This window comes from Pipistrellus hanaki, assembly GCF_964339955.1.
Source record: "Pipistrellus hanaki genome assembly, chromosome: 5".
In the NCBI taxonomy this organism is placed as follows: Eukaryota; Metazoa; Chordata; class Mammalia; order Chiroptera; family Vespertilionidae; genus Pipistrellus; species Pipistrellus hanaki.
Window position 1 is genome coordinate 29,768,987 of NC_140507.1, and position 26,395 is coordinate 29,795,381.

The 26,395-nt window shown below is 45.9% G+C and overlaps 1 protein-coding gene across 4 annotated transcripts in view; it reads left to right on the forward strand.

The window, feature by feature from the left end:
• The window catches only part of MACROH2A1 (macroH2A.1 histone), a 67,888-nt gene that overhangs the window by 9,470 nt on the left and 32,023 nt on the right, over positions 1-26,395 (forward strand). For all 4 annotated transcript variants that reach the window (XM_084886694.1, XM_084886691.1, XM_084886693.1 and 1 more), the window contains exons 3-4: positions 17,737-17,843; positions 18,274-18,471. In XM_084886694.1, the coding sequence (XP_084742820.1) occupies positions 17,737-17,843; positions 18,274-18,471 (305 nt within the window). The remainder of the gene's footprint in view (positions 1-17,736; positions 17,844-18,273; positions 18,472-26,395) is intronic.

Sequence of the window (26,395 nt, forward strand, 5' to 3'; positions counted from 1 at the left end):
CTCATATTAGTCAAGTTAACCCCTTGTACATATTTACTAGGTGTACCAGTTAATAGTGCAGATTTTGTAATCAAAACACGATAATTTCAAGAGAAACATCAAAAGTGCTTTATTCAAAGTATTGTCCATCACTAGCTATACATTTCCCCTATATTTCAGGTAATTAATGCATATCATCTCAATAGAACTTTTCTTGTTTTGAGGCAAACCATTCTGAGACCCAATTTTCCACTTCTTTGTACATTTTGAAGTGCTACTCAGAAAGGGCATATGCCATCGATCAGAACAAGTGGTAATCTGAAGGAGCGATGTCTGGTGAATACGGCGGGTGGGTTAATACTTCCCAGGCAAGATCTTTTAACGTGTCTTTAACGGGTTTTGAAATGTGTGAGGGTGCATTATCATGAAGCAAAGTTACTTTGCTGTGTCTCCTGGCCCATTCTGGTCGTTTTACAATCAAAGCATGGTTCAAATTGACCTGGACATTCTTTGTCTTTCACATTGAAATCATCACTTTTAAAGCGTTTAAACCAGTGTTCACAAGTATCTTGAGATGGAGCAATGTTCACCATAAGCTTTCCGAAGTATATACGATAACTTTCAGCAGCACTTTTCTTTAAAATAAAGTAATGAATTAAAACTTACCGTAAATGCTCTTTTTTTTTAGCACAAAATTAGACATTTTTAAGCGTAAAAATATCTATGATGTTAATACCTTCAGAAAATTTGACATAATGAAGTTTTGAAGCTTGTTGTCAATACAACAAAATAGTGTACATATCAAATTGCATATATATCGACATATGTGTAGCTCCATCTACTGAAAAAAAAATCTGCATTGTTAACGGGTACACCTAGTAAGTTTTAACAAGACCTTTCATAAAGCTATAGTTAGCTGAATCTGAACCATTTTTTTTGTCTGCACACAGTGGTGAGTCACTGGCATGACCATTGCCTAATAGCCAGTCCCCAAATGTTGCCGGGCCTGCATGACTGGCACCTCAAGAGACATCCTGAGCTAGCAGTTCTGTGTCTGGTCACTGCTGTGGTTGCTTATGTCCTGTGTCCTGATGATGGGATAGGAGCTGAGTTCTGGGGCCACGTCCAGTAAAAACACGGCTTCATTCTGCTTCTTAGAACAGTGCTGCACACCCACACTCACTGTTCTCAGAAGGTGACCTACTCTGAGCCCCTTAGGCTAGAGCATGTGGATATTTGGAAGTCCTGGGCATCTGCCCACTCAGAACTTCGGTTTTGGTCCTTAAGAAAAAGGAAAGGTGACCAAGATCTCTATTCTGCTATTTGCTTTTGCTTTATTGAAGACCCTTTCCCATTCATTCCCATATTTATTGAGTACTTAATGTGTTCCAGGCACCATGCTAGACTGTATGAGAGCTTAGGAATGTTGGGGGCAGAAATGGTCTCTGCGTTTTGGAGTTCACAGTTTATTTGGGAGAAAGAACCAACCAACCCAGATGTTTACTGACTTTGATAAGTGCAGTGAAGGGCAACCAGCCTTGTGAGTGATGCGAGAGGGGCTCTGCCATCTGCTCATCTGTGCTGGATACACCTCCTGGGTGCCAGCCAGCCTCTTGTGAGAGCTTGGGGAAGATATCAAAAGAGGAGGAAGCCAGGGTACCAGCCCCTAAGTAGCTCAGGACCTAATCAAGATCGTGGCCAGATACAAGGCATGTGAGGGAAGTACCATCATTTATCAGGTCCTCACTAAGAGTTGTGATGTGTCTGGCACTGGAGTATAAGCCCAAACAAGACCTATCCCCATCCCAAGGAGGTGTCTGTCCAGGGATAGGACCAGGTAAGAGAAACTTGGTGATGATGCAGGACCACCTATTCCATGAAAAGGTGTCAAGAAACATTTCCTGGAGGATATTTATTAATCAGTTAACCAGATTGGCCTGCTTGTCTAGTTTTCACCCAAAGGGTGCTATGGAGGGATTGTTTTCTTGTCTACGAGGCCCAGACCCTTACAGGTGGCGGACAATTGCAGGTATGGTGATGGGGGTATGCAACACAAGGCTCTTGGAATGTCTGGGCCAGGCCTCCTCCAGAAGGCCCCCGTGGAGAGATGAGTGGGGGTCTGGATGCTTAGGGGCTTCTAATAGGATTGCTGAACTAAGGGCCCACCTAGGCCTAGGCAGCTCTCGAGCAGGTGGCCAGCCCCGGGGAACACTTGGGGTGCCATGATGTTCAGTGGAAATCAGATGGAGGCAGTGGAGCTCAGCAGTTAGGAGTGTGGACCTTGGTGTATGAGCTGCCATTTCTTAATTGTGGCTTCATGCAAATCACATCTCTGAGCTGTGGTTTTATCGTCTGTCAACTGAGGATAACAACAACTCATAGGGTTGTCATGAGGCTGAAATGAGTGGATGCACGTGAGTAGCTTTGCCTTGCCGGCACAGTGTCCATGCCCACATGCTATCACATTAGGGTTAAAGCAAAGAGAATCAGGAAGTCCCTAGTCATCCTGCTCTGGCTGCTGAGGTGACTAGGGGTTGCCACTTCCCTTAGGCATGGTGATGGAAGGGCTAGCTTCTAGCTCTGAAACTTGAAGCTGGTGTCTTTCTCCTCTTGGGTCCAGAACCCAGTCATCTACTGAACTTAAAAGGAAAAGTCAACATTTGGAACAAGGTTGAATCTGATGACCACACAGCTCCTTCCCCAAATCTGTGTGTGCCTGGCTCTGCAGCACTGCTGGACTCTGCCCAGAGCTTTTCCTGAGGAATGTGAGGTTGTCTGCTGTCTTTTCAGGCCTAGGACTGTGTGGGCTTCATGCTATCTCTACCTTCTAGCCTAAGGGATTATAGTAGCCCCCACCTTTTGGGGTTGCTGTGCAGATTAATGTTGCATCACATAAATTTAGCCAGCAACCATAGTAAACCCTCAATAAATGATAGCTAAAAATAATGTCATGGGGAAACAGGCAGTTTCTTTGAGGAATCATCTTTGCCTTCATAGCTCTGTGGCCTTTTTTCTTAACTGATGCTTAAAAGCAACTTGGTTTAGTTCAGTCCTCTGAGTCTCTCCCTGTGCCTAGCACAACCCTGCACATGCTGGAAGATATAGGAGGTGCGAACTAAGAAACATGACATGGCTTTTGCCCCAGTGAAATTTCCATTGATGATGGGGGACATACATTCCCATAGAACAGCAAGGGAATAGGCAGATCTGAGCGATAATGTAAGTGTACTTGAGTCTCAGAGTGGGGAAGTGAGGGAGTGGAGGGGTGAGAATTGTGTGGAAGAGGAAAGAGCAAGCACATTTGTGATCCAATGCTCTCAAGTCACAAGTCCAAGACATTCTGAGTCAGTATTGCTCAGATTATGTTCAACAAAACCATGATGTTTGGTGAAATTGAAGAGGTAGTACACCAAAAAATAGGGCTCTATGGCTGACGTGAGGAGACAGTGAGACTCTCATTCCTTCTTTTGAGATGGATATATAAATGACTTTTGATAAGTTCCTCAGTAAAGGTACTTGTTTTAGTTTGGGATTCACCAAGAAACAGCTTTTCTTACTGTAGGACTTTTCAGAGCCTTTAACAGACTGGTGTCATCCTGAATCTTCAAGGAAAGGAAATGTGACATGTTTTGGTTCCCAAACTTATATCACAAAAGTCTTTCAAGAAATACCTTTAAACAACATGCACACAGCACAGTGTAGGGGACACTGTTGTGGGTTAAGCTCATGAGGAATGGCACTATGAGCAATGCTAATGAAATAAAATCGAGAGCAACTATAAAGAATGAATTTTGGTCTGGCTTCTGTGGCAGAGGCACAAAGCTTGACTCATGGATAAGGAACCTCAATCTTCCTCCTCCATCCACATCTCTAGACACAGAAGTCACTTCAATATTTGCTAGGGGAGGTAGAGACTTGGGAAGCTGTGCATTTTTTCTGCTAGGCTGAGTCACTCAGGCACTGACTCAGGAAGGCCTATCACCCTCCAGGCCTGTGCTGGACACAGATACATGACAAGAGTCCCTGCCCAAGGAACTTACCTTGGGCGGATGTGCCTTTGGAGCCATTTTACTCCACTCCTGAGAGAACAGGCCTGGTTGCCATTCATCAGGTCCAAAAAGATATCTTTTTCTTTTTGGGGGTCCAGAAACCCCGTTACATAGCCTGATCACACCCCTTATTCTACAACTTACCTCCTAGGACTTAAGCCTGCTTGAAAAAATCAAATCTTTCAGAGGATTTATCAACCTTAGAAAGATGCCCTGGCTACCAGCTCTCAAGGCCGATGTCTGATATTTTGTAATAAACATAAGCCCTCCCATGGTGACCACTGCAAGAGGTCTGCTGACTTGGATACCTAAGCTCTGGTCTGTTTGAAAACCTATTGTCACAATAGTTAGTGCATTTCTACCTCTCACAAGCAAAGGCTGTAGCTAGAGTTTTTTCTTCTGTCTTCTTTGGATCTAATCCACAAATGATGATGACATTGGGATTTGCATATTCTTAACCCCCTACTCCTTTTCCATTTTCCCAAGCTCTTCCCCTCCCATCCCCCTTATTTCGAACCTTGGTCTTCTCTCTCCTGTCCCTTGTCTGTGACCAGAACCTCCTCAGTCTTCCAGCAGGCCCTTGACATCCTGTCACAGCAGGCAGTCCTGTCTGAAGCTGCTTGTGTGTATTTCACTAACTGATGAAGTTCACAGGGCCAGCTCCTGACCTGAGGAACAAGCCGGGTCCCCTCCATGACCTTTACAGACTGAGTGAGGCTCAGCCTGACTGCATCCTGCAATAGAACCCCAAGGAAAAGGGTGGTTATTAAAAATACACCTTGCTGCCTGGTTTTGGCTAATAAAAGATCATCCTCATCCCAAGTTTCAGTTGTTTGATTTCTGATCTGTAACTCAGGTCGTATGTTGCATATGCGTTTAGTGTTAGTCACTGGGCCACACTCCATCCTGCCCCCATCTGTAAGTGCAGCAGAGCCTGCAGTTGGCTCTGTCATTTACCCGGCCTCTTAACCAGTTTCCTATCCAGGACACTCAAGTGTGTCCTGTACTCACAGCTAAATTTAGGGCAGGAAGACGAGAACAGTCAGGCTGCTTCCTTGATGCTCGAGGCCCTCTGAATCCCTTCATCTCTTGCTAGTTTCTATGACCACCTAACACTTCAGACTCTTGCTAGCACCTTCAGGAGCATTCATGCTCCCCTGAGGCTCACAGCACCCCCATAGTTCTCATTGTTCTGGAAAGTCCTTCACCAGCTTCATTTTCTTTTAAAAATAAAAACAACAGGAAATGAAAACCACTAAGGATTTTAACAAGCCTGAGGGTTGCAACTAGAAAAGAGTTGGAAACACTGAAGTTAAAACTCCAGTATGCTGGGTACTGAGTATGTGCACACTGTATTTAAATGCATATTCCATTTTGTGGTTATATGAGTAATTTGTCTTTGAAAAATTTAAGAAGCTAAAACTCACTATAATTCTGCTGCCCAGAGATATAACAGCTGGCACCGAATGTCTTTTGTGTGTATGTGTACACTCATGAAAGAGAGTTAGATTTTAATATAATTATTTGTTTTATTAATATCTGCTATTGTTGATATTCATTGATAGCCAATCACAGAAAATCATCACTGTCAAAGCAAAACATGGCATAATTAAGGAGGTGCTATCCACATATGTTACATTGTCTACCCTTCTTTAGTCTCCTAGGAGGAATAGATGACTTCATGGTAATGACTTCAAGAAGTGCTTGAAAAAGCAGTGGTTTAGCATTTTGTATGCCTTGACATTTCCCTGATGGTGTGGTGTCAGATGGCTAACCAGTTAGCAGACTCAAATGGGTCAGACCTCAGGGTTTGAGGCTGGAGTGTAGAAACCACCAAAGGGTGGACTTCCCTAGTACCTCACTACCCTACCCGAGATGTGGAGGTGGCATCACAGCTTGAGGGGCACTTCTCCCAGGAGCACATGGACCTGCTGTAGAGCTAAAGAACAGTTTTTATCTAGTCCTTCTGAAAAATCCATGAGATTGTCCGGACAGCATATATATGTGACCTGAGCCCACTTCGTAAAACAACGACCCCTTCTCTCCCTCCTCTCCCAGGGCCAGGGTTCACTGTATCACTGGGATCAGAGAAAAGGAAGGCCTCAGTGCTTTCTTTGCAAATGTTTTCTCCTAGTCTGTGAAAACTTATTCTCTTAATAGTGTCTTTCACAGAGCAGAAGTTTTTAATTTTAATGAAGTCCAAATTAATTCTTTCTTTCATGTATTGAGCCTTTAATATTGTATCTAAAAAATTGTTACCAAACTGAAGGTCATGCAGATTTTCTCCTCTGTTAACTTCTAGAAGTTTTATAGTTTTGCATTTTACATTTATATGTATGATTCATTTTAAATTAATTTTTGCAAAGGGTATAAGGTCTGTGTCTAGATCCACTTTTTTTGCACGTGGATGTCCAGTTGCTCCTGCACCATATGTTGAAAACCTTTCTTCTTTCTTGAAGATAAACTGTGTTGTCCAGGAATCCTCAGTGGTCAAGGAGTCTCTCTGTTGCTTCACAGTTTCCCTTTGAAGGATAAGATGCAACTTTCTGCCATTGGGTCTGCACATATATAAACAAGTTCCACATTAAGGTTCTGTTTTTGCTTGCTCCAATAGAAAAGTACACAGCACTATAAAGTCTGTTTCTGAGTTTAGGAAAGGAAAAAGATGTGACCAAAACTAAGTATGCCTCCTTTATCTCTGACCTTCCATCTGGGATCACTTTACTTCCGACTGAAGTACATCATTTAGAATTTCATTTAGTGAGGTCTTTTGGTGATAAACTTTCTCAGGGCCTGGTTTTGAACATGTCTTTATCTCATCCCTAAAGTTTTAAGCTGTTATTTCTCAAGTGTCTCTATTCTAATCCTTGTCTCCATATGAAACATAAACATATGTTAGTGTTTTAGCCTATCTTCCTGATCTGTTCATCTCATTCATATTTTTTTTTTATCTCTTTGACCTTCTTTCTGGATAATTACTCTTTTTTGTAATCAATTTTAGTTGATATTCAGTGTTATGTTAGTTTTAGATATATACCCCAGTGATTAGACATTATATAATTTGCTAAGTGATCATCCCAATAAATCTCACACCCATAAGATACCATACATAGTTACTAAAATATTATTTACTGTTTTCCCTGTGCTGTATATGTTATATATCCTTCTAAAGATAATCTTTTCCCCCTTTTCATTTCCAAATAAATCTAGAAAATGTAATCTCAAAAAATAATAAATCAGGATAATGGGTATATGTGATATGCAGAGACTGACATTTGTATGTATTTGAGCCAAAACCTTACTGTCGAGAATCTGAGGATCATTGATCTCAGTCTCCTCTGTCACTTTGAGACTGAAGTCAAGTTTGCCTGGATCTTAGGCCATCGTGGGGCTGCTTTTGCCTGTGATGACACTGCCTGCCATGGTCCTGAGTGTTCTAATACTCAGGCCAGTGCCTCGGAGGATCTTCCTGCACTTCCCTCCATCACCGCCTGAATGCTGTGATGTCTGGTTCACTTGTTTAGAGATTTTTCTGAATGACCTATTTGTGAAAGAGTTACCAAGCTCTGACCAAGTGCAAGGTGCCAAATTGATGTTGGGAATCGAAAGAATTATTGTTGATTTCAACAGATCTGTATTCAGTGTCTGGTGGGCCAGACATATCAGAGGCCATATGAGTGACCCCAGGGCTGGGGCTGCACTTTCTCCACCCCTCCCTCACCACTCTACTCAGCTCCTGCATGAGGACTGACCTTCCACAGCTGCTCAGTGAATAGTCTTTTATTGAAGAACTAGTGATCCGGTGCACGAAATTCATGCACATTAAAAAGGGATTAATTAGAGGAAATAATTTAATATTGCTATTTGTCCTTTCTCTATAATAGAAGTGTCAGAGATGAAAGAAAATTAGTAAAATGTACATGAAAACATTCCTCACCACGGGACCCAGAGTCAAGTCCCTGCCCACCCACATGCACCTCAAAATCACGTGAGACCCAGACCCGGCTGGCCTCCCCACATTGGGCTAGATCCAGACCCGGCCAGTCCCACCCTTGTCAAGCCCTGCCGGGCAGGGGGCATGGCCTCAGGTCCCCTGACCTGGTGCCAGGGTGGGGGGCGTGGTCTGAGGTTCCCCAGACAGGGGTGGGGGGGAGCGTGCCTTGAGGTCCTCCGTCAAGCCCCGCCAGGTGGAGGGTGGGGTAGGGCACAGCCTCAGGTCCCCCGGCCTAGCACCAGGATGGGAACCCCACCTTGAGGTACCCTGTTAAGCCCTGCCGGATGAGGGTGCACAATTCAAGCCCTGAAGTCCTCTGTCAAGCCCCACCAGGTGGGGGGCACAGCCTGAGGTCCCCTAGCCCAGCACTAGGATGGGAAGCGCACCTTGAGGTCCCCTGTCAAGCCCAGCCAGGTGGGCGGTGTGGCCTGAGGTCCCCTGTCAAGCCCCAGGGGGGCAGGGGACAGCATAGCCTCAGATCCCTGCTGATTGCTTGTTAAGGCTCCTTATGGGAACTTGGCCTCAGCTGTGGGTGTAGCCACATTTATAATAGAGTGATGGTAATTTGCATATTCCCTCTTTATTATCTTTTATTGAAGAATAAAATCAGAGGAGGATGCTTTTCAGGAGGAGGAGTGTTGCTAATGTTAGGAAATTGATGAGAGTGAGGGCTGAATCAGACCCTGGATTTTTTAATGAAGTGTAATTAGGATTAATATCAGGGCAGAGTGGGCCAGACCTGCCTGAGGAGAGGCAAGTGGAAGGGCAGCATTTGTGGCAAACAGGATGGTGTTGGAAGTGCCACAAGAGCCACTGAGCATGTCTCAGCTATACTTTGGGAAGCAGAGGCCAGGATCCGCCCACCTGATTAAAATAACCATACCCTGAAGTCCCTCTGTGATGGCCATCACGAATGGCTTTAAAAGAACTAGCTTACTGAGAGGAGAAGGAAATGGGTAAGAATTCTACAAATACCTTCTCTCCCAATATTTTCCTGGATAAAATAACAGCAACTAATAAAACATTTATAGTTCTCTAGCTTTCTTTCCCTGCCCGAAAAGGCTCCTGTGTCTGTCTAGTCAACCGATAATAAAATATGAAAGTAAAAAGCCACAAACCCAAAGGGCATTAATGACAGCGAGGCTCCCTCCACCTCCCTGTCTCTACCCACAGCCTCTTCTGGTTCTGGTGGCCAAGAAGATGACAAAAACTCTCCTCAGATTTGCCAGGCTGCTCAGCTAGCCTATAGCTCAAACTCCAGCTCCCACCTTTCCCCCTTCCTCCTTTTCTTCCTTCATTTCCCACCCCACCTTCCTCATTTTAAGCAAGTGCCTTCCCTTTAGTGGCCAGAAATCGTGTGTTTCCTGGCACTTCAGAGGCTGGCATTGACACTTGACACTGAGGGGTCCTTCCTGGGATTGACAGCACTCCCATTTGTCTAGATGGAGACATTTGTCAAATGGCCTCTATATAAGACATTTGTAAATGTCCAGTTTCTAGAAGGAAGCTCATTCCCTGCCAGAGCTCACATTTCTTGCTTGGAGGAACCATTAGGAAATCCAGGGCCTCTGGAAAAGGCTTATCCATCGGCTTCCCTGGCCATCGATAATCCTCATAGATACTCCCTGTGGTAACTGTAGTATCCTTTAGTTAACATTTATCTGCTGCCTTTGTAAAGCTGGATATTGACTGCTGAAAGGCAGTATCTGCTGTTCATTCAGAAAATGAGGGTACTTAGCTTGAGCAGCATTGTGGGTTTTTTTTTTTTGTTTTTTTTTTTTTTTGCTTCCCACCTCCACCCCAGGTTCTGACAGTCTCTATTCCAGATTCAGGTTGTAACTTATAATTGTGGCAGTGCTTTGAGAGCTAGGCCAGTGGTCGGCAAACTCATTAGTCAACAGAGCCAAATATCAACAGTACAATGATTGAAATTTCTTTTTAGAGTCAAAATTTTTAAACTTAAACTTCTCCTAATGTCACTTCTTCAGAATAGAATTGCCCAGGCCATGGTATTTTGTGGAAGAGCCACACTCAAGGGGCCAAAGAGCCACATGTGGCTCAAGAGCCGCATTTTGCCAACCACGGGGCTAGGCAAAGCAGAGCAGTTTAACAAAAGATCTGCCGTCTGTTGAGTACTTACCCTGTGCCAAGCACTGGCCGAGTGCTTTACTTTTGGTAACTCACTGAACCCTTAAACCACCTATTTTATTTAGGAGGAAATTGAGGCTATGAGGGTTTAAAGCACATCTCCAGGGTCACTCAGCACAGTAACCCATCTCTTAAAGAGCATTTCCTACTGGAGCTGACACCTTAGCAGTGAGAAGGAGAGAACTGCGACTCAGGTTCACTCAGCCCACTTTGCATCTCCCTTGTCTTCAGTGGACCTCTCAAGAGGATGGCATATGCCTAGTCTCCAAGCCTGGCTGAGGAGGCCATATATTCCTGAGAGTGCAGGTCCTGAGGGCCCCGGAGGATCACCAAAGGGCACATGGTATGATCTGTAAAGGCTGGAGACAATCTGTTACTGACAGAAAGGAGAAAAGTCAAGAGCTAACAAGAATGAGATGGGTATGAGCATAGGAGGGGTGATGGCGGTTGGAGTGACGTGTGCTGGCTGTAGGGAAGAAGAGGTTTCATCAGTATTGGAAGGGCTGCTGTAGTGAGGTCCCAGGAGGAAAGCACTCATGATCAGAGGTGGCCTGAGGGCTGCTATCAGGAGCCACAGAGGGCTGTGCCCAGTGAGGTGTTGAGGGGTTGTATCGCTCAGTAGTATTGAAGGTTGACTGTAGGGCCAGAAGCTTTTTGCCTGATGTCCCTTCGTTGTTCTTTTAGTGAAGGGAAGGTGAAATTCTGGGTGATAGAGTTTAGGCTAAGCCTTAGAAAAGTGGCCCTCAGCATCAGAATGCGCTTGGGCAGACAAAGCCGGCCCTGGGCTGGTACAGATGATCCCAGGAGTGGCAGCCCCTTGGGGACCTTTCTGACTATAAAACACTCAGATTATCCTAAAAACAATCAGCCATGAGAGTAACTTAAAAAATCTTAATACACTTCAGTGTATTTTTTAGAGAAGCAGGATTAAACAGACTGGGACAGGTGTCAGGACAGGAGGGTGCTTGTGATAATGGAGTTGAGAAGGCCAGTGAGGTGGAATGTAGCATAGCTGCCTCTTCTCATTTATACTGTGTTTTCATTTCACGTTTGGAATAAATAAACTGTGCACAATATAAACTCAAACAGCACACAGAGAGTAGAGCAAAATGTCCCCTCTGATTTAGTCCCCAATCCACTTCCAGGAGGCAAAGCATTACAGGTCCCAATGAATGAGTGTGTCAGTGTGCATGACAGGCATTGCCTCTGCTCCCTACACCATGGCAGCCCACCACAGAAGCCTCTGTTCTGTAACTTGCTTCCCCCTTAAACATCCATCTGGGAAATGGCACCATGTCAGGGCTCTTTAAGTGAGTTTCTCTTTACACTCTTCAAATCATTTCATTTCAACAGACATTTCTGATTGTTCACCCCTTCCTGAGATGAATGAAGAACAAATGGCTCTGATTTTCCATATCAAAACAAACATTCCTATTAACCATTTCCTTGTATTTTAATTTAAGACTTTGAGAGCAAGTGACTGATGGGGGCAGAGGGCCCTGCCCAGCTGTTAGCCAGGCCCTAGATTGAAACAGGTTTCTCCAATCCAAACATCTCCTCCCACCTTCCTTTTTGGGACCTTGACTTGTGCTGTCTCAGCGGCTTTGGTCCTGCCCCTGCCATAGCATACCCTGCTGGGTTAGACAAAAGCCCTAGACCCCATCCCCTAGCAGAGACTGCCCGTGGGGCCACCCTGGGTGCTGCATTCTATCAAGGCAAGTCTGGCAGCACTGAGGTTAATCAGGTTCAAGTGCATTTTTCAAGCACATGTAAACTGTTAAGTGGAAGAGCAGAGTAAACTATTGGGGGAGGAAACACCAGTTTTCTATGTTGCTTTTTCCTCTGCTTATCTGTCATCCACATCTATCTATACATCCATCCATTTATTTTTATTTTTTTAATCCTCACCCAAGGATTTCTTCCCCCATTGATTGAAAGACAGAGAGAGATTGATTGACTGCCTCCCCCGTGCCCCTGATTTGTGATCAAACCTGCAACTCAGATATGTGCCCCAAGCAGGAATCAAACCCAAAACCTTTTTGGTGCACAGGACAATGCTCCAACCAACTGAGCCACAGCCAGTTGGACATTTATTTTGATAAAGGAAAAGGGGGGAAATCTAGTTTTCTTCCCCTAGAAATCAGCCTGCTCTACTTTTTAAAAGATCAAGTCTCCTTGCAGCCTCAATTATAGTAGCTTACATGTACCCATTGTTCTCAGCAAGTAACTTGGCAACTCATTAATCCTCAAAAACCTAGAGATAACCTCAGTTATCATCCCCCATCTATAGAATGGGAAATTGAGGCTCAGCTATGTCTTGACGCATCTCACAGCATAGTGCAGGAGCTGGGATGTATACCAAGAAGACCCCAGCTCTAACCACAGTGTGCTGGTGGCTCCAGCCCTTCACCAAAGACAGCCTGAGGAGGTGGCTGACACAGAGACTCCTGAGATTTGGGAAGGTAGAGGAAGGCTTTCCGGAAAGGGAAGGTATTCATGCACTGGGCTGTGTTGGTGGCTTAGACATTACCTGTGAAGGTAACGTTTGCCAAGAATCATATTATCTCTTTGTTAATGTGTATAATGCAGTTTTGTTTTGTTTTTTACTTTGAAATATGAAAAACAATTAGCTGACTTTAGAAACTCCCCAATGTGTTTCTGTCTTATTGGGAAAATTTGTGGGGAAGGTGAGAGACTGGACAGATGCTGCCACCTGGACCCTTAGACTCCCTGGCCCTATGAGAGGCCTGTGACATGGGCTTAACAGCAGGACAAGTTTGTGTCAGATTTGGAACATCTGCAGAAAAGCAACAGAATGACTCATTCTTATAAAATACCTTATACTCTGCACAGAAAATACCACCTTCAATTACTGCTGTAGTCTTTATTTTTCTCTGTGGAATCCCTGGTTCCTTTTGAGGCTCCTGGAATAGGCAGATCTGGAGAGCTTTGCTCTGGTCACAAGGGAGGCCCTGGAGCTCTGGGTCGATGGCTCAGCAGGTTTCAGACTCTGCCACTCACCTCCTGAAAAGGTGGGATGTAAGCCAGTGGACTCTGGGCCGTGGAGGGAATTGGAGGAAACTGGTGCAGTTAGGGTGCAGGAAACCCTAAGCAGCACTCTCCAATTGGGGTCGATGGGTTAAGGTCTTCAGGGATGGAATAAAACAGTTCTGAACTCAGCGAACTGCTGATGGAAGCCTGGTGACTGGGAAGAAATGACAATAAACAGATTCCTTTGTCATGTTGTTGGCTTTGTAGCAAATATCTGTTTTCTCCTCGGGATTACGTGAACATTGGCTTTTCTTTGATTTCTGGTTGTTGTTCTCAATATTTCTTTTGTTAGAGGAGTTGCTTCAAAGTGCTCTGTAGAAGCCCCTAACTCTCTGCTTTGCAAGGCTTGTGTTTAGAGTTTGGCGCAGCCCCCACACATCACCTGTTAGCTGTTAGGAGTCTAATTCTGCAAACCATGATGTCATCTCCCTAAAGAAAGATAGACAGAATGCTTCAATCCAGCAGATATGGTTCAGTTCAAGATGTTTGGGGGGGGGGGGGGGGAAGACTCTAAGCCTTTGGTCTCTGGGTGAACTTGGAAAGTAGACCTGTCAAAGGTATTCATGTTCAGACAGCTGGTCTGTAGCTGGAAAGGCTGCCAGATAATTCTGTTATTCAAGGCTGTGAGAATTTTGTCAAGTGGCCTTAAAATGATCGAGCTCAGTGAGGCTGGGGAAAGTTGGGCCCAAAGGTGCCTTTGCATTGCTTGCTGCTCTGAGGAGAGGATATGGTCCAGGCAGCACAAAGGCTGTGGAGTGGGAGCAGTGCTGCTGGGGTGTCTTGAAAACTAGATCTTCGAACAAATAAAATAATCTTTAAAAAATAGCACATGAGCTGGCTGATGATGTTCATTCAGTATGTCCCCTTTGTAGTGTTTATAGTTAGGGAGCCTTACTATACTTAGGGTTATCTCCAGAGTTGACCACAAGTGCTTTGGGCCCCAAACTAGAGTTGGTCAGTGGTAAACAAATGAAACTGTCACTGGCAGGAAGACTTGACTTGAGGGGTGGAGAACCTGGTAAGGGGACTGTTTCTTCTCCTAACTGCTCTTTCCAGTTTCCTCCCGGGTTTCTTATGGATTCCATTTGTTGTGGTTACAGCCCCCAGAGCTGTGGCTCCTGAAAACTACCTCCAAGAGAGGGTGCAAGCACTGAGCTCTGGTAATTGGAGAAAAGGATTTGCATCTGTAGATCTGGTGTTCTCTTGGTTCTCTTTCTTGAACCAGCAGAATTTTTTTATTTTATTTTATTTTTTAGAATTTCCCGGAACCTTCCAAACCACAGGCTGCATCAAGGGCAGGAAACCCTCCCCTGATGCTGGCTCTGCCCTCACCCCAGAGGAGGCAGCCAGTGTGTGTAGGGGCAGGCATCCCCATGGCTCAGGGTGCAGTGGCAGGAATCCATGCCTAGCTGAGCTGGACTTCCATAATTTAGCTTTTCTATCATTTGCAAAGCCCAGATCACTTACTAGGAAGGAAACCTAATCAGGAAGCCTCCTGGTGGTTCACACCTTGCCCCAATTCCTCATAAGCGGGGACCCTCTCCTTCCCGAACATGCCCTGGAGGGCAGATGGGACCTGTTCCATCTTGTCCAGTTGCTGTCATTTTAGACCTCCCCTCTCCCCTGCAGCAGGCAGCTTCTCTTAGCCAGGAAAGCCCTTCGTGATTGGGCTTCTACAGTCAGACTGAGGACAAAGGACGGGTTTACTGAATACTTGGCCAGGGGAATATGTGCACTGGATTCCTACTTTTGTTATCAGATTTCTCCCCCTTCTTCCTTGGCTGTTGTAAAATGCCCAGCCCTCTGTGAACTGCAGTGTAGGAGTGGGGCAGGGCACCCACTTCTCATAAAAGGTGTGTCTCCCAGGTGCTCTGTTTTTTGTGTCCCTTGATGAAGGGGTTACTATGGTAACTGTTCCTCTGGCAAACAGGCAGGAGTGAATGGCAGATAAGGCTTTTGCTCAATTCTACTGGGTGTGGATTTCTGCCCCTCTTTGTTGTCCCCACTTGATACAGCTTCCCTCCCGCCCCACAGGGCTGAGTTCAAAGGTGAGCTGCAAAAAGGATGGAGTCCTGGATATTCTGGTTCCTTGGTGAAGAAGGCAACAGAATGGCACCCTGCCCAGCTCTTTCTAAGGAGCCCAAACACTCCCCATGCACACACCTCCCCCCCGGCCCTCCACTCCACCTCATTGTCACTCTCAGGTGGATCTAGTCTGTCCTCACAGAATCCATTGCTTAATTAGCTGTAAGTGAGCCCAGTCCTTGCAATTTCCCAAGTGTAGAAGCTTATGCCATTGGAAGTTTCATTCACAGTGTGGGAGTTCCTGGGGGAAAAAGCTCATGGAAGTTAAGAGGAATTTCTGGAGAATTGATCTTCAGATTTCTCAGCCATGGGTGCTACTTATAAGTCATTCCATTGCTTTATTTCTCTGTTATATACTGCCTGTCCCCTACCCAAATCACCCCTTCCCACCCTCAGGGCTTTGCATTCATCACCTCCATCTTCCCTGCACCAAGAGAGCAGCACTGCCAAAAATAAAAAGACCACATCCCCCCTCCCCCCCGCACCTCCTGCCCCACCAACGGCCTCTGTGCCTTCTCTTAGGGAGACCTTTCACTAACATCAGGCAGGAAGAGGAACCAGGCCCCCTCCACTTTCCTGAGAAACCGCAATTTCAAACGATCTTCTTGCCAAAGGGATGGGTTTAGGGCACCACTGTGAGTTAGTCTATCTCTGTCTCTGTCTCTCTCTCTCTCTTGCCCTCTTTGTTGTAGACTTCTTAGCACATTATGGGGAAAAGGTGGTAATCCACCTGCCTCCTGTATATTCTGGATCTGCAGACACTGATGGCCAGTGCTTCCCTGTGGCCTTGGAAAGTGGGGGCAGGCTGGGGAGAGGAAGGGATGATATAAGGGCTATAGCCCACGTGGAGGCCAGGAAGCCAGCCACGTGGGCTATAGCTCCATGATGCAGCTGCCCCTCTTCGGCCCTCCTGCTGCACAGGCTCCAGCCCAGCAACAAGTGTGACCAGCTCTCCTTCCTGTGCCCTTACTCTTAGGGTCTGTGCTCAGGTCAGACTACTGCTTTGGCTCTGTCCCAGGCCATAGTCAGGGCTATAGCATGTAGATGTGCCACCTCCTCCAGGATCATGGGAGAACAAAGGGCAAGCGGGGTTGGCCAGGAAGGCAGTTTGCACTCATGGCACCTGAGGCCTAAGGTCATTTAGGCTTCCCAAGTTCCCTTCTCAATTTAGCCAAGATAGATAGGTCCATCTGCACTGGGCATTAGCACTCTCTTAAAAAAAAAAAAAAAAAAAAAAAAAAAAATATATATATATATATATATATATATATATATATATATATATATATATATATATATATATATTGATTTCAGAGAGGAAGGGGAAAGAAACATCAGTGAAGAGAGGAAATCATTGATTGGCTGCCTCCTGCACACCCCTTACCAGGGATTGAGACCACAACCCAGGCATGTGTCCTTGACCAGAATCAAACCTGGGACCCTTCAGCCCACAAATTGATGCTCTAACCACTGAGCAAAACCAGGTAGGGCTGGCAATTAGCACTCTTGATGGCCTCTTTTTTAAAGTTGTGCTAAGCATTGATTTCACCAGCAATAAAAGCATTTTCTCCTTAGTTTGTTGACTGAGAGACACTTTTTGTCATGCTGAGGTATCAGCATGAAAGGTTTATCAGGTGGAAAACTGAAGTTTGGTTTGACAACTGAGACCTTGTTTCCTCTTTCCTTTTTTTTTGAACAACTTGGTCGAGAACTGAATTGTTCAAGATGGGAGACATTTGAGAACCAAGGTTTGACAGTATTTTTGACATTGACTTTATGTAAAAAGTCCAGTCATCTTCCAGTTTTGAATCTGAGTGTGCAGGCGGTCAACATCAACTCCACTGACAGACTTACTGTAAAATGCTACTGCCTCCTGAAGCCCCTAAACCCATGCGGTTCACTTTTAGGGACCACACTATTGGCTTATCAGGGTTGGTCTTGGTGACATCAGCTCTGTTCTGGCAAATAAGTTCAGATCTGAGCTCTACCACTTCCTACTGATGACCTTTGACCAGTCACTTCTCCTCTGTAAGCCTCTGTCTTCACCTCTGAAACAGGGTTGGACCAGGGGTTGATTCAACAACCTCCTGTGACTTCAACCTCTGTGACTTAGCTCAAAGTGTGCTTCCCACCTCAGGGTAGCTGCTTTGTGAACTGATACCTGTGTCCATTCCCAGTTCCATGAGTGGGGGTAGCGCCGTGGTCGGCAAATTGTGGCTCTTTGGCCCCTTGAGTGTGGCTCTTCCACAAAATACCACAGCCTGGGGAAGCCTATTTTGAAGAAGTGGCGTTAGAAGTTTAAGTTTTAAAAATTTGGGTCTCAAAAGAAATTTCAATCATTGTACTGTTGATATTTGGCTCTGTTGACTAATGAGTTTACTGACCACTGCTCTAACATAACCATATGCTCTTCCTCTCTGTTCCTTACAGCGGAGATTCTGGAGCTGGCTGGCAATGCGGCCAGGGACAACAAGAAGGGACGGGTCACACCCCGGCACATCCTGCTGGCCGTGGCCAATGATGAAGAACTAAATCAGGTACGGGGCTCTCCTAGCCAGCCTACCCCAGACACCTGAGCAGCCAGTCATGCTGCCTGAGAGATAGAGCTGTCTGTGCCGAGGGAGGTTGGCATGTTATTGGCTTTCAAAGGTGTGGACTGCATTTTAGACTGTTAGCAGCTTCCGTGCCCACCTTGGGTGTTTTTTCCTAAAGGCCTTATTGGAATTGGGGGGCAGGGATGAAACAAGGTATTTGGCTCTCAAATGAATCCCCCTCCCCTCCCAGTGAGGGACTCTGAGGACTTGTTCCTTGTGTAGTGAGCTGAGTCCCATCAGCATCCTTGTAGATGCCATGGAAGGAGGAACTCTACCAACCAAAATGGAAAGCATAGATGGGCAGGACTGACTTCTTGAAGGTCGGGGGCAGGCTGGTTTAGCTCACCATCTGCTACTTTGGTTTTCCTGCAAGCTGCTAAAAGGAGTCACCATAGCCAGTGGTGGGGTGTTACCCAACATCCACCCTGAGTTGCTAGCGAAGAAACGAGGATCCAAAGGGAAGTTGGAAGCCATCATCACGCCACCCCCAGCCAAAAAGGCCAAGTCTCCATCCCAGAAGAAGCCAGTGTCAAAGAAAGCTGGAGGCAAGAAAGGGGCCCGGAAATCCAAGGTATGTGACTTGGCAGGGGCATGTGGGATAGGGCAGGACAGTGCAGATAGGTGGTTGTCAGGAGAGCCCCCTTCTGCTGAGCGCTCATCCCTCCAATGGGGTGCAGCTCTACAGAGGAACATGTGGGAACTGGTTACAGAGGGGCTAGTCCTGCTCAAGTGGCCAGAGTCTGGACATAGTTGGGGGACTGGATTCCTGCAGGCAAGGAGTATGTGAGGTGGGTTCCGGGAAGATAAGGATGGAAGGACCTCATGCCTGGTCTTTCAGGGGGATGCCCATGCCTGTGGGAAGTGACCTGTGTGTACAGGATCTTCCTGCTACTTAGACAGCTACCAATGAGTCCTGCCCGAGGTGCCAGCTGCCCACTCGCTCCTGCACTCTCAGAACTGATGTTGCATTGCCATGGCTACTTGTCCTACTCTGAGTATGTTCCAGCAGGGACAGTCCAGACAGTTTGCTTATTAGAATGATTGCCTCGTTAATAATAACACGTTGTTCAGGCCCTCCTGCTAGATAAAACTTGGACTGAGACTAGGTCCTGGATGCTGATCATTTTGTGGTAAATGAAATCCTCTCATTAGTGTGTTCCTTTGTCACTGGGCCCTGCCTCTCAGCAGTTGTCACAGTTGGTTTGAGAACCAATAAATAAGGCGCAGTGCTGTTAAAGCTCTGTCTTAAATAAATGGAATTTTAAGGCTGTGCTACCCTGCCGTGCCCCCAGGAGTCATCCTTCTCCAGCCACACTGGAGGAAATTACCTCTGGCAGAAGGTGGCCTACCTGTTTTGTAAGACCCTCAGTAAGAACTCTTTAGAAATGACTCTTGGGTTCTGATGCAGTGTAAGGACATTTTTCCTACCGAGCCCACGCTTCTCACCAGAATGATGGTGAGGTCACCTCCTAGGATGGGCTCCAGGGGCCCTGACCCAGAGCCACAATCCTGCATATCCCCTCCTCTGACCTGTCCAAAGATCAGGCCCTGGGCCTGTCTGTGCCACAGACAGATTGGTTCTCACCACATGGGGCACCTTCCTGACCCCTAACCTCCCAGCCACAGTCTTATTTAGTTGCGGTGAAAAGGCTGTATTTTTAGTATCTCCTTCTGGGTGCAAACGAATGCTTTCCTGAAGACATCAGAATCTAAATTCCTCTTTCTAACAGACCACCCACTCCATCCCTCCCACCCCCACCTTGCCCCACCCGGTTCTGAATTGCTCCAGCTCTTTGAGAGAGAAACCTAGCATTGAAGAGCATCCTGTAAGTTTATTTCCAGACGCTGCACTGCACCTAGCTCACAAGTCCTGGAGAAGGCTTAGAGTCGGGGGAATTCACACAATGCTTCATTCTCATTCCTGCTAACCATAAATTTAGATTGAACATTTTCTTTTCCCCCTTTCACATTTGCAGCTGGGCCGGGATGAGGTTTTGGGGGGATGGGGTAGGTAGAGCAAGATGGGAAAGAGAGGAGAAAAGCACCTGTGCAACCCTTTTTAATTAATTATTAATTGATTAATTATTTTTAAAATCATCACCCAAGGATATGCTTATTGATTTGAGAGAGATGGAAGAGAGAGAGAGAGAGAGAGAGAAAGAGAAAGAAACATGAATGTGAGAGATAACATCGATTGGTTGCCTTCTATATGTAGTCCAACCGGAGATCGAACCCACAACCTAGGAATGTGCCCTAACTGGGAATGAAACCTGCAACCTTTTGATGTATGGGACCATGTTCCAACCAACTGAGCCACACTGGCCAGGGCTGTGTAAAGACAAAACTGCCAAATCCATCATCTCTTGATCATGGGCCCCAGGGAGCTGGGACCAGCAGGGCAGAACTACATCCTTCAGCCTAGCCATCCTCAGGCTGTGGCCAGAGCCATGGCCCTTGTTCCTGCAGGTCTGCTGGTCCTTGATGTTTGAGCCTCTCTGATTCCAGTGTGTCTGGCAGCAGTGGGCTGAACCTTGCTATCCGTCACCCTGATTCCTTCCTGGTAGTTTTGCCAATGACTTTCTGAACTTTCCAATTGACCAAACACTAAGAAGGTTTTTTCTTTCTTTTTGGAAATATAGCTGTGTGTGTGTGTCTTTAGCTCCTAGTAGCTATATTTGGAACTCAGTGTTTCTAATAACCATATGCCAATAATCACTAGAACACTCCACTTTTCCCTTGATTACAAAAGCAGGAAATCTGTTATGGTGGTCTGTTTTTCTTCCATACAATAAAACACATTGTCTGCTTACTGTACGAATATTTGGCTAACATAAAACCCTGGGGGAAGCTGAAATTGGAACTGTGAACAGCTAATTTTCAAAACATTTGTTTAATGTAAATTGTGGTGTCAGCTCCCAGAAACAGTAGAGAACCCTGCAACTCCAGGTTTAAGTGGAATGTTCTGAAAATAACCTTTCCAGAAACAGGCAGAGAAAGCCTTAGTAACATGCTAAAGTACTTGCAGAGAAAGGGAGTTGGTATTTTTCAAATGTCAACACTTGAATTCCAAATCATAATTTTCTCCCCAATTCTGTATAATTGGACATTTTTAAAGTCTCCAGTTGTGACAGCTGAGTCAGCTATGGTGGAAATAGAGAATAGAGAAGGCAGCAGAACCCACCAGGGCTAGGGGTCTGGAGCCTTGGAACTGCCTTAGGGCTTCTCCTTCCTACTTGGGTGGCCTCAGGCAAGTCGGTGACTCAGTTTACACCCCTCCAATAAAATGATGAGGTCCATCCCAGACTTAAAATTTAGTGACTCAATAAATATTTGCACAATGTAATACGTGTAAGAATCGGGATGGTGCAAAAGTATGCAGTAATAGAATCTCAATCCCACCAATCCCCCCACTTGCCCTCAGATGTGTCTGCAATTAGTCTTTATGTATCTTTTTACAAAGTCTATGCACATAAGAGCATATCTATCTATATAAAAGCTTAAGTGACTGTTATGACCTATTGGAACGACTGGTTGACCAGTCTCTCTATGACCACCAGAGGGCAGATGCTCAATGCAGGAGCTGCCCCCTGGTAGTCAGTGTGCTCCCGTGGCCCCTTCCTCTCGCATCACCCCCGGGTGCTAAACCTTTTGTGGAGACCTGCTTCTGGGACAGGCTTTTGTGCATAGCAGAGCGGCTCCCTCCCTGTGATTTATTGAATGTCAGGCCTCAACACAGGGTTTGTCTCACTCCTGTCCTCTCCCTTCCTTGGGGATCTCCCGCCCCCCATGCGGGGGTGGTGCGGTGGCGAGGGAAGGAGGAGGATGGGAGGCGGGGAACTGTGTGCAGTGGTGGGATGCCAAGGGCTGAGGCGGCATCCAGCATCCATTCCTTCTGTGCCTGGTCCAGCAACTGTTGCCTTCTCTCCCTACCTCACTGGGGCCTTTGGGTCCAGGCTGGGATGGGGAACGGGAGGTGGGGGAGTGGCAGCAAACGTGGCCCCTTTCCCAGGGGGGCCGAGGGTTGGCTCCCTCCTCAGGACCAGTGGCCAATCTTGCATGGTCCCTCCCCCATTCCTCCCCCCTGCCAGCCAACCTCCCATGGGCCCATCCTTCCCCACTGCCATGCATGAATTTGTTCACTGGGCCTCTAGTAGATATTTAAAGTCTTCCCCCTCCTACCTACCTTTAAATATAGCTATATAACTATAACTATATATAATCTTGTTATCCACTGTTTAGGCAGTGTTACTTGGTGGTTAAGGGTGTAAGGGTGCCAGCTTACCTGGCTGTATATTCCAATCCTGTCATTTTCTGGCTTTGTGATCTTGGGAAGTGATTTGGCCTCTCTGGTATCATCAGTTCCCTCATCTGTAAAATGGATGATTGGAAGGTTTAAAATAGAATTCATGTAAGTGCTTATAGCATTGTGGCACAAATGTTAGCCGCTGTTGTTATTAACTTGGCAGTGCTTTCATATTGATGCATGTAGAACTGCTTCAGTATTTCATGTATGATTCTAGTTACTTATATAGTATGCAAGACCAGTGTACCCAGATCTCTATGAATGGACTTTGTTTGTTTCTAGCATTCATTCTGACATACAGTAGCACAGTGATCATCACTGTATGTGGGTCTCTGTGCTCAAATGCAAGAATATTTATAGGATACATGTCCTCAAGGTGAACTTGCTGAGGTAGATTTTATTTATTTATTTTTTAACTTCAATGGCAATTGCTCATATATAGAGCATTTTTATCCCATTAAGAAATTTCAAAAGCTGTCTCATTCTTTTAACTTTTAACACTGGGCTGTTAAAGAAGATGTATACATGTGATCAGTATTAATCAAGTCTGCATGTGCTTGTTACTGTTCTCAGTAGCAGTGAATGAAAGGCCCTTGCCGTCTCTTCATGTTAGTGAGCTTTGGTCTAGTGAGAGGGGCAGGGTCATTCTAAAAGGTTGGGGGGGACAGAGCAGGTGCAGGGACAAAAATAAAGTGGAGCGATGACTTGGGCAATGTAATTTTACATAGGTGGTCAGGTGAGCCCTCTCTGGTAAGGTGACACTTGAATGGAGACCTGACGGATTAAGGTATTGAGCATTCAGGTGACTGGAAGGAAAGCTTCTAGCAGAGGAGCATGCCTGTCTTCTCCCAGAGATAACTTGACAGAATCTGCAGTTGGGGTCCCTGACATGTCTATAATGGATGCCTTTTGCAGTCAGAGAAGCGCCAGATCCTTCTAAGATAAGGTTACAAATGCATAAAATACCAAAGATTCAAAGGAAACCATTTTTAAAAAAGAAAAAATGTGTTTTTTCTTGTGATGAGAAGAACTCTTAGGATCTACTCTCAACAACTTTCAAATATATCATAAAGCAATGTTAACTATAGTTACCATGTTCTACATTATATCCCTAGTTATTTTATAACCAGAAGATTGTACCTTTTGACCAACTTTATGCAATTCTTCTCCAAACCCTTCACCTCTGGTAACCACAAATATGATTTCTTTTTCTATATGTTTGGTTTGTTTTTTTAATATTCCTCATATAAGTGAGACCATACACTATTTGTCTTTTTCTGACTTATTTCACTTATCATAATGCCCTCAAGCTGTCTATGTTGTCACAAATGGCAGGATTTCCTTCATTTTTATGGCTGAACAAGAGGCCCAGTGCACAAATTCATGCACATTGAAAGGAAATTAGAGGAAATATTTTAATATCGCTTTTCACCCTTTCTCTATAATAGAAGTATCAGCTGAATCTGTGATCAACAATGACAGATTGAAACACATGCGTGCAATTGGCACACCAGTGAGAGTTTTATGTGTATCATACATGCACCAGTAAACTTAGCCTTTAATATACATTGAATAAACATGCTTAATTAGACCTGGTTTCTGATGTAGCTAAAATTTTTCCAGCCCAGTGAAACACCCCAACTTCTCTTTCAGGTAATTGTCAGCAACATAGCAGTAAATACCAACATCATTATTATTATAGATCACTCAGGGAGAACAAAGAGTAAAATATTTAACTGCAGCAGTGTTTGACAATATTCTGGGCAGTGAGAAAACCTGAAGTCATTTTCAAGGTCCACCATTTCTTACTTATTTTCAGTCGGGTCAAGTTTCTAAGCTTTCTAAATCTCCATTTTCTGGCGAATGAAAAGAAAATAGGATTCCACCGAGTCTCTTTATCTACCTATTTCAGGACTTCTGTGAGGATCAAATGAAAGGAGGCATGGGAAAATGCTTCACAGACATTTGGTTAAAGTGTGAAATGTTTGCACCTGGCTGTAAAGCAAGTTGTGTTCCTGGGCTGGAGAAACTGCAAGCAGGCTAGTTGTCACTAGGGAGAGGAAGCCGGGTGTTGCTACAGGACATCATCACCTGGTGCCCACAGTCACCATTTACAGGCTGGGCTGTGGGCTGCATTTTGTGCCATGGGATCTCAGCAGTGATTTGGTGGGGTGTTGCTCCAGGGTGGTGGCAGGGCCTGTGTCCCACTTGGGGGAAGCCGAGTGTTGCTTTGTGCCCCCCAGGTCTGCGATGCCCTTTCTCTGTGGGCATCATGGCAGTTCCTGCATCGAGTGAGTGTTACAGCAACCAGTCAATGGTCAGACACTTAGCATATTAGCCTTTTTTTACAATATATTTTTTTATTGATTTAAGAGAGGAAGCGAGAGGGAGAGAGAAATAGAAATATCAACGATGAGAGAGAATCATTGCCCCTAACCACTCTGTCTGCTAGCCTGGCTGCCTCCTGCACAACCTCCACTGGGAATCGAGCCTATAACCCAGGCATGTGCCCTTGACCAGAATTGAACCTTCAGTCCATAAGCCGATGCTCTGTCCACTAAGCCAAACTAGCTAGGGCCATATTACCTTTTATAGCTATTCTAGAGGCCTGCTGCATGAAATGCATGCATGGTGGGGGGTGTCCCTCAGCCCAGCCTGCATCCTCTCTAATCTAGAACCCCTCAAAGGATGTCCTACTGCTGGTTTACAGGGATCAGGCCTAAACCGGCAGTCAGACATCCCTCTCACAATCTGACTGCTAGCTCTAATCAGGCCAGGACCTGCCTGCCTGATTGCCCCTAACCACTCTGTCTGCTAGCCTGCTTGCCCCCAACTGTCTCCTGCTGACGGCCTGCTTCCCCCCAAATGTCCTCCTGCCAGCCTGATCACCCCCAACTGCCTCCTGCTGACAGCCTGCTCTCCCTCAAATGGCCCCCTGACACCCCCAACTGTCCCCCTGCTGGCCTGCTCGCTCCAAACTGCCTCCCCACTGTCCTGATCACCTCCAACTGACCCTCCTAGCAGGGTGAGGGGCTGAGGGCTGTTTGCAGGCTGGCCAAGCCCCTCAGCGGGGACCTTCACCCCATGGGAATGTGGCCAGCCTAGGTGAGGAGATGAGGGCTGTTTTCAGGCTGGCCACTACCCCCAGCGGTACAGGCTCCCAGCCCCTCCTTTTTTTATTTTATTTTTTTTCAGCGCCTCCTTGAGTGGAACAGGTATCTGGGATTTATTTATCTTCTATAATTGAAACTTTGTAGCCTTGACTAGAGGTCAGGGCCAGCCAGGGCAGGCGAGAAGCTTGGCTTTCTCCATCACCAGGCGCAACCTAAGTCTCCTGCTCACTCCAGCTTATGGCAGCAGTATTTATATACTACCCGGTTTCCCCGAAAATAAGACAGTGTCTTATATTAATTTTTGCTCCCAAAGATGCGCTAGATCTTACTTTCAGGGGATGTCTTATTTTTCCATGCGCTAGGTCTTATTTTCGGAAGATGTCTTATTTTTGGGGAAAACCTGATAGTTCCTGATTGGTTGGTGGGCATGCTGGTGAGTATAGCGGAGGTACAGTCAATTTGCATGTTTCTCTTTTATTAGTGTAGGCTACTATAGACTAGTGGCCCAGTGCATGAAATTTGTGTACATTAAAAGGGATTAGAGGAAATATTTTAATATTGCTATTTGCCCTTTCTCTTATAATAGAAGTGTCAGAGATGAAAGGAAATTAGTAAAATCTATATGAAAATCTCCCTCCTGTCAGTCTGGGGCACGCCACAGGACCTAGAGTCAAGTCCCTGCCCACCACCCACATGCACTTCAAAAATGCAGGAGACCCAGACCCAGCTGGCCCCACCCCCATCAAGCCACTCTGGGTGCGGGGGGTGGGTAGCCTTAGGTTCCCCAGCCCAGAGCCAGGCTGGAGGGGCACAGCCTCAGGTCCCCCATCAAGCCCTGCCGGGTGGGGGCCATGGCCTGAGGCCCCTGGCAGGCAGGTGCTGGGGGCATGGCCTGAGGTCACCATCAAGCCCCATGGGGTGGGGGGCACGGTCTAAGGTCCCTTGCCCCAGCCAGGTACCATGCAGCCTCAGGTCCTTGCTGTTCAGTTGTGAGGTTACAGCATCCCGGCTAATTTGCATATTCCTCTATTGCATAGATAGATATATAAGCCTAAGCAACCATCTGACTGGTAGCTATG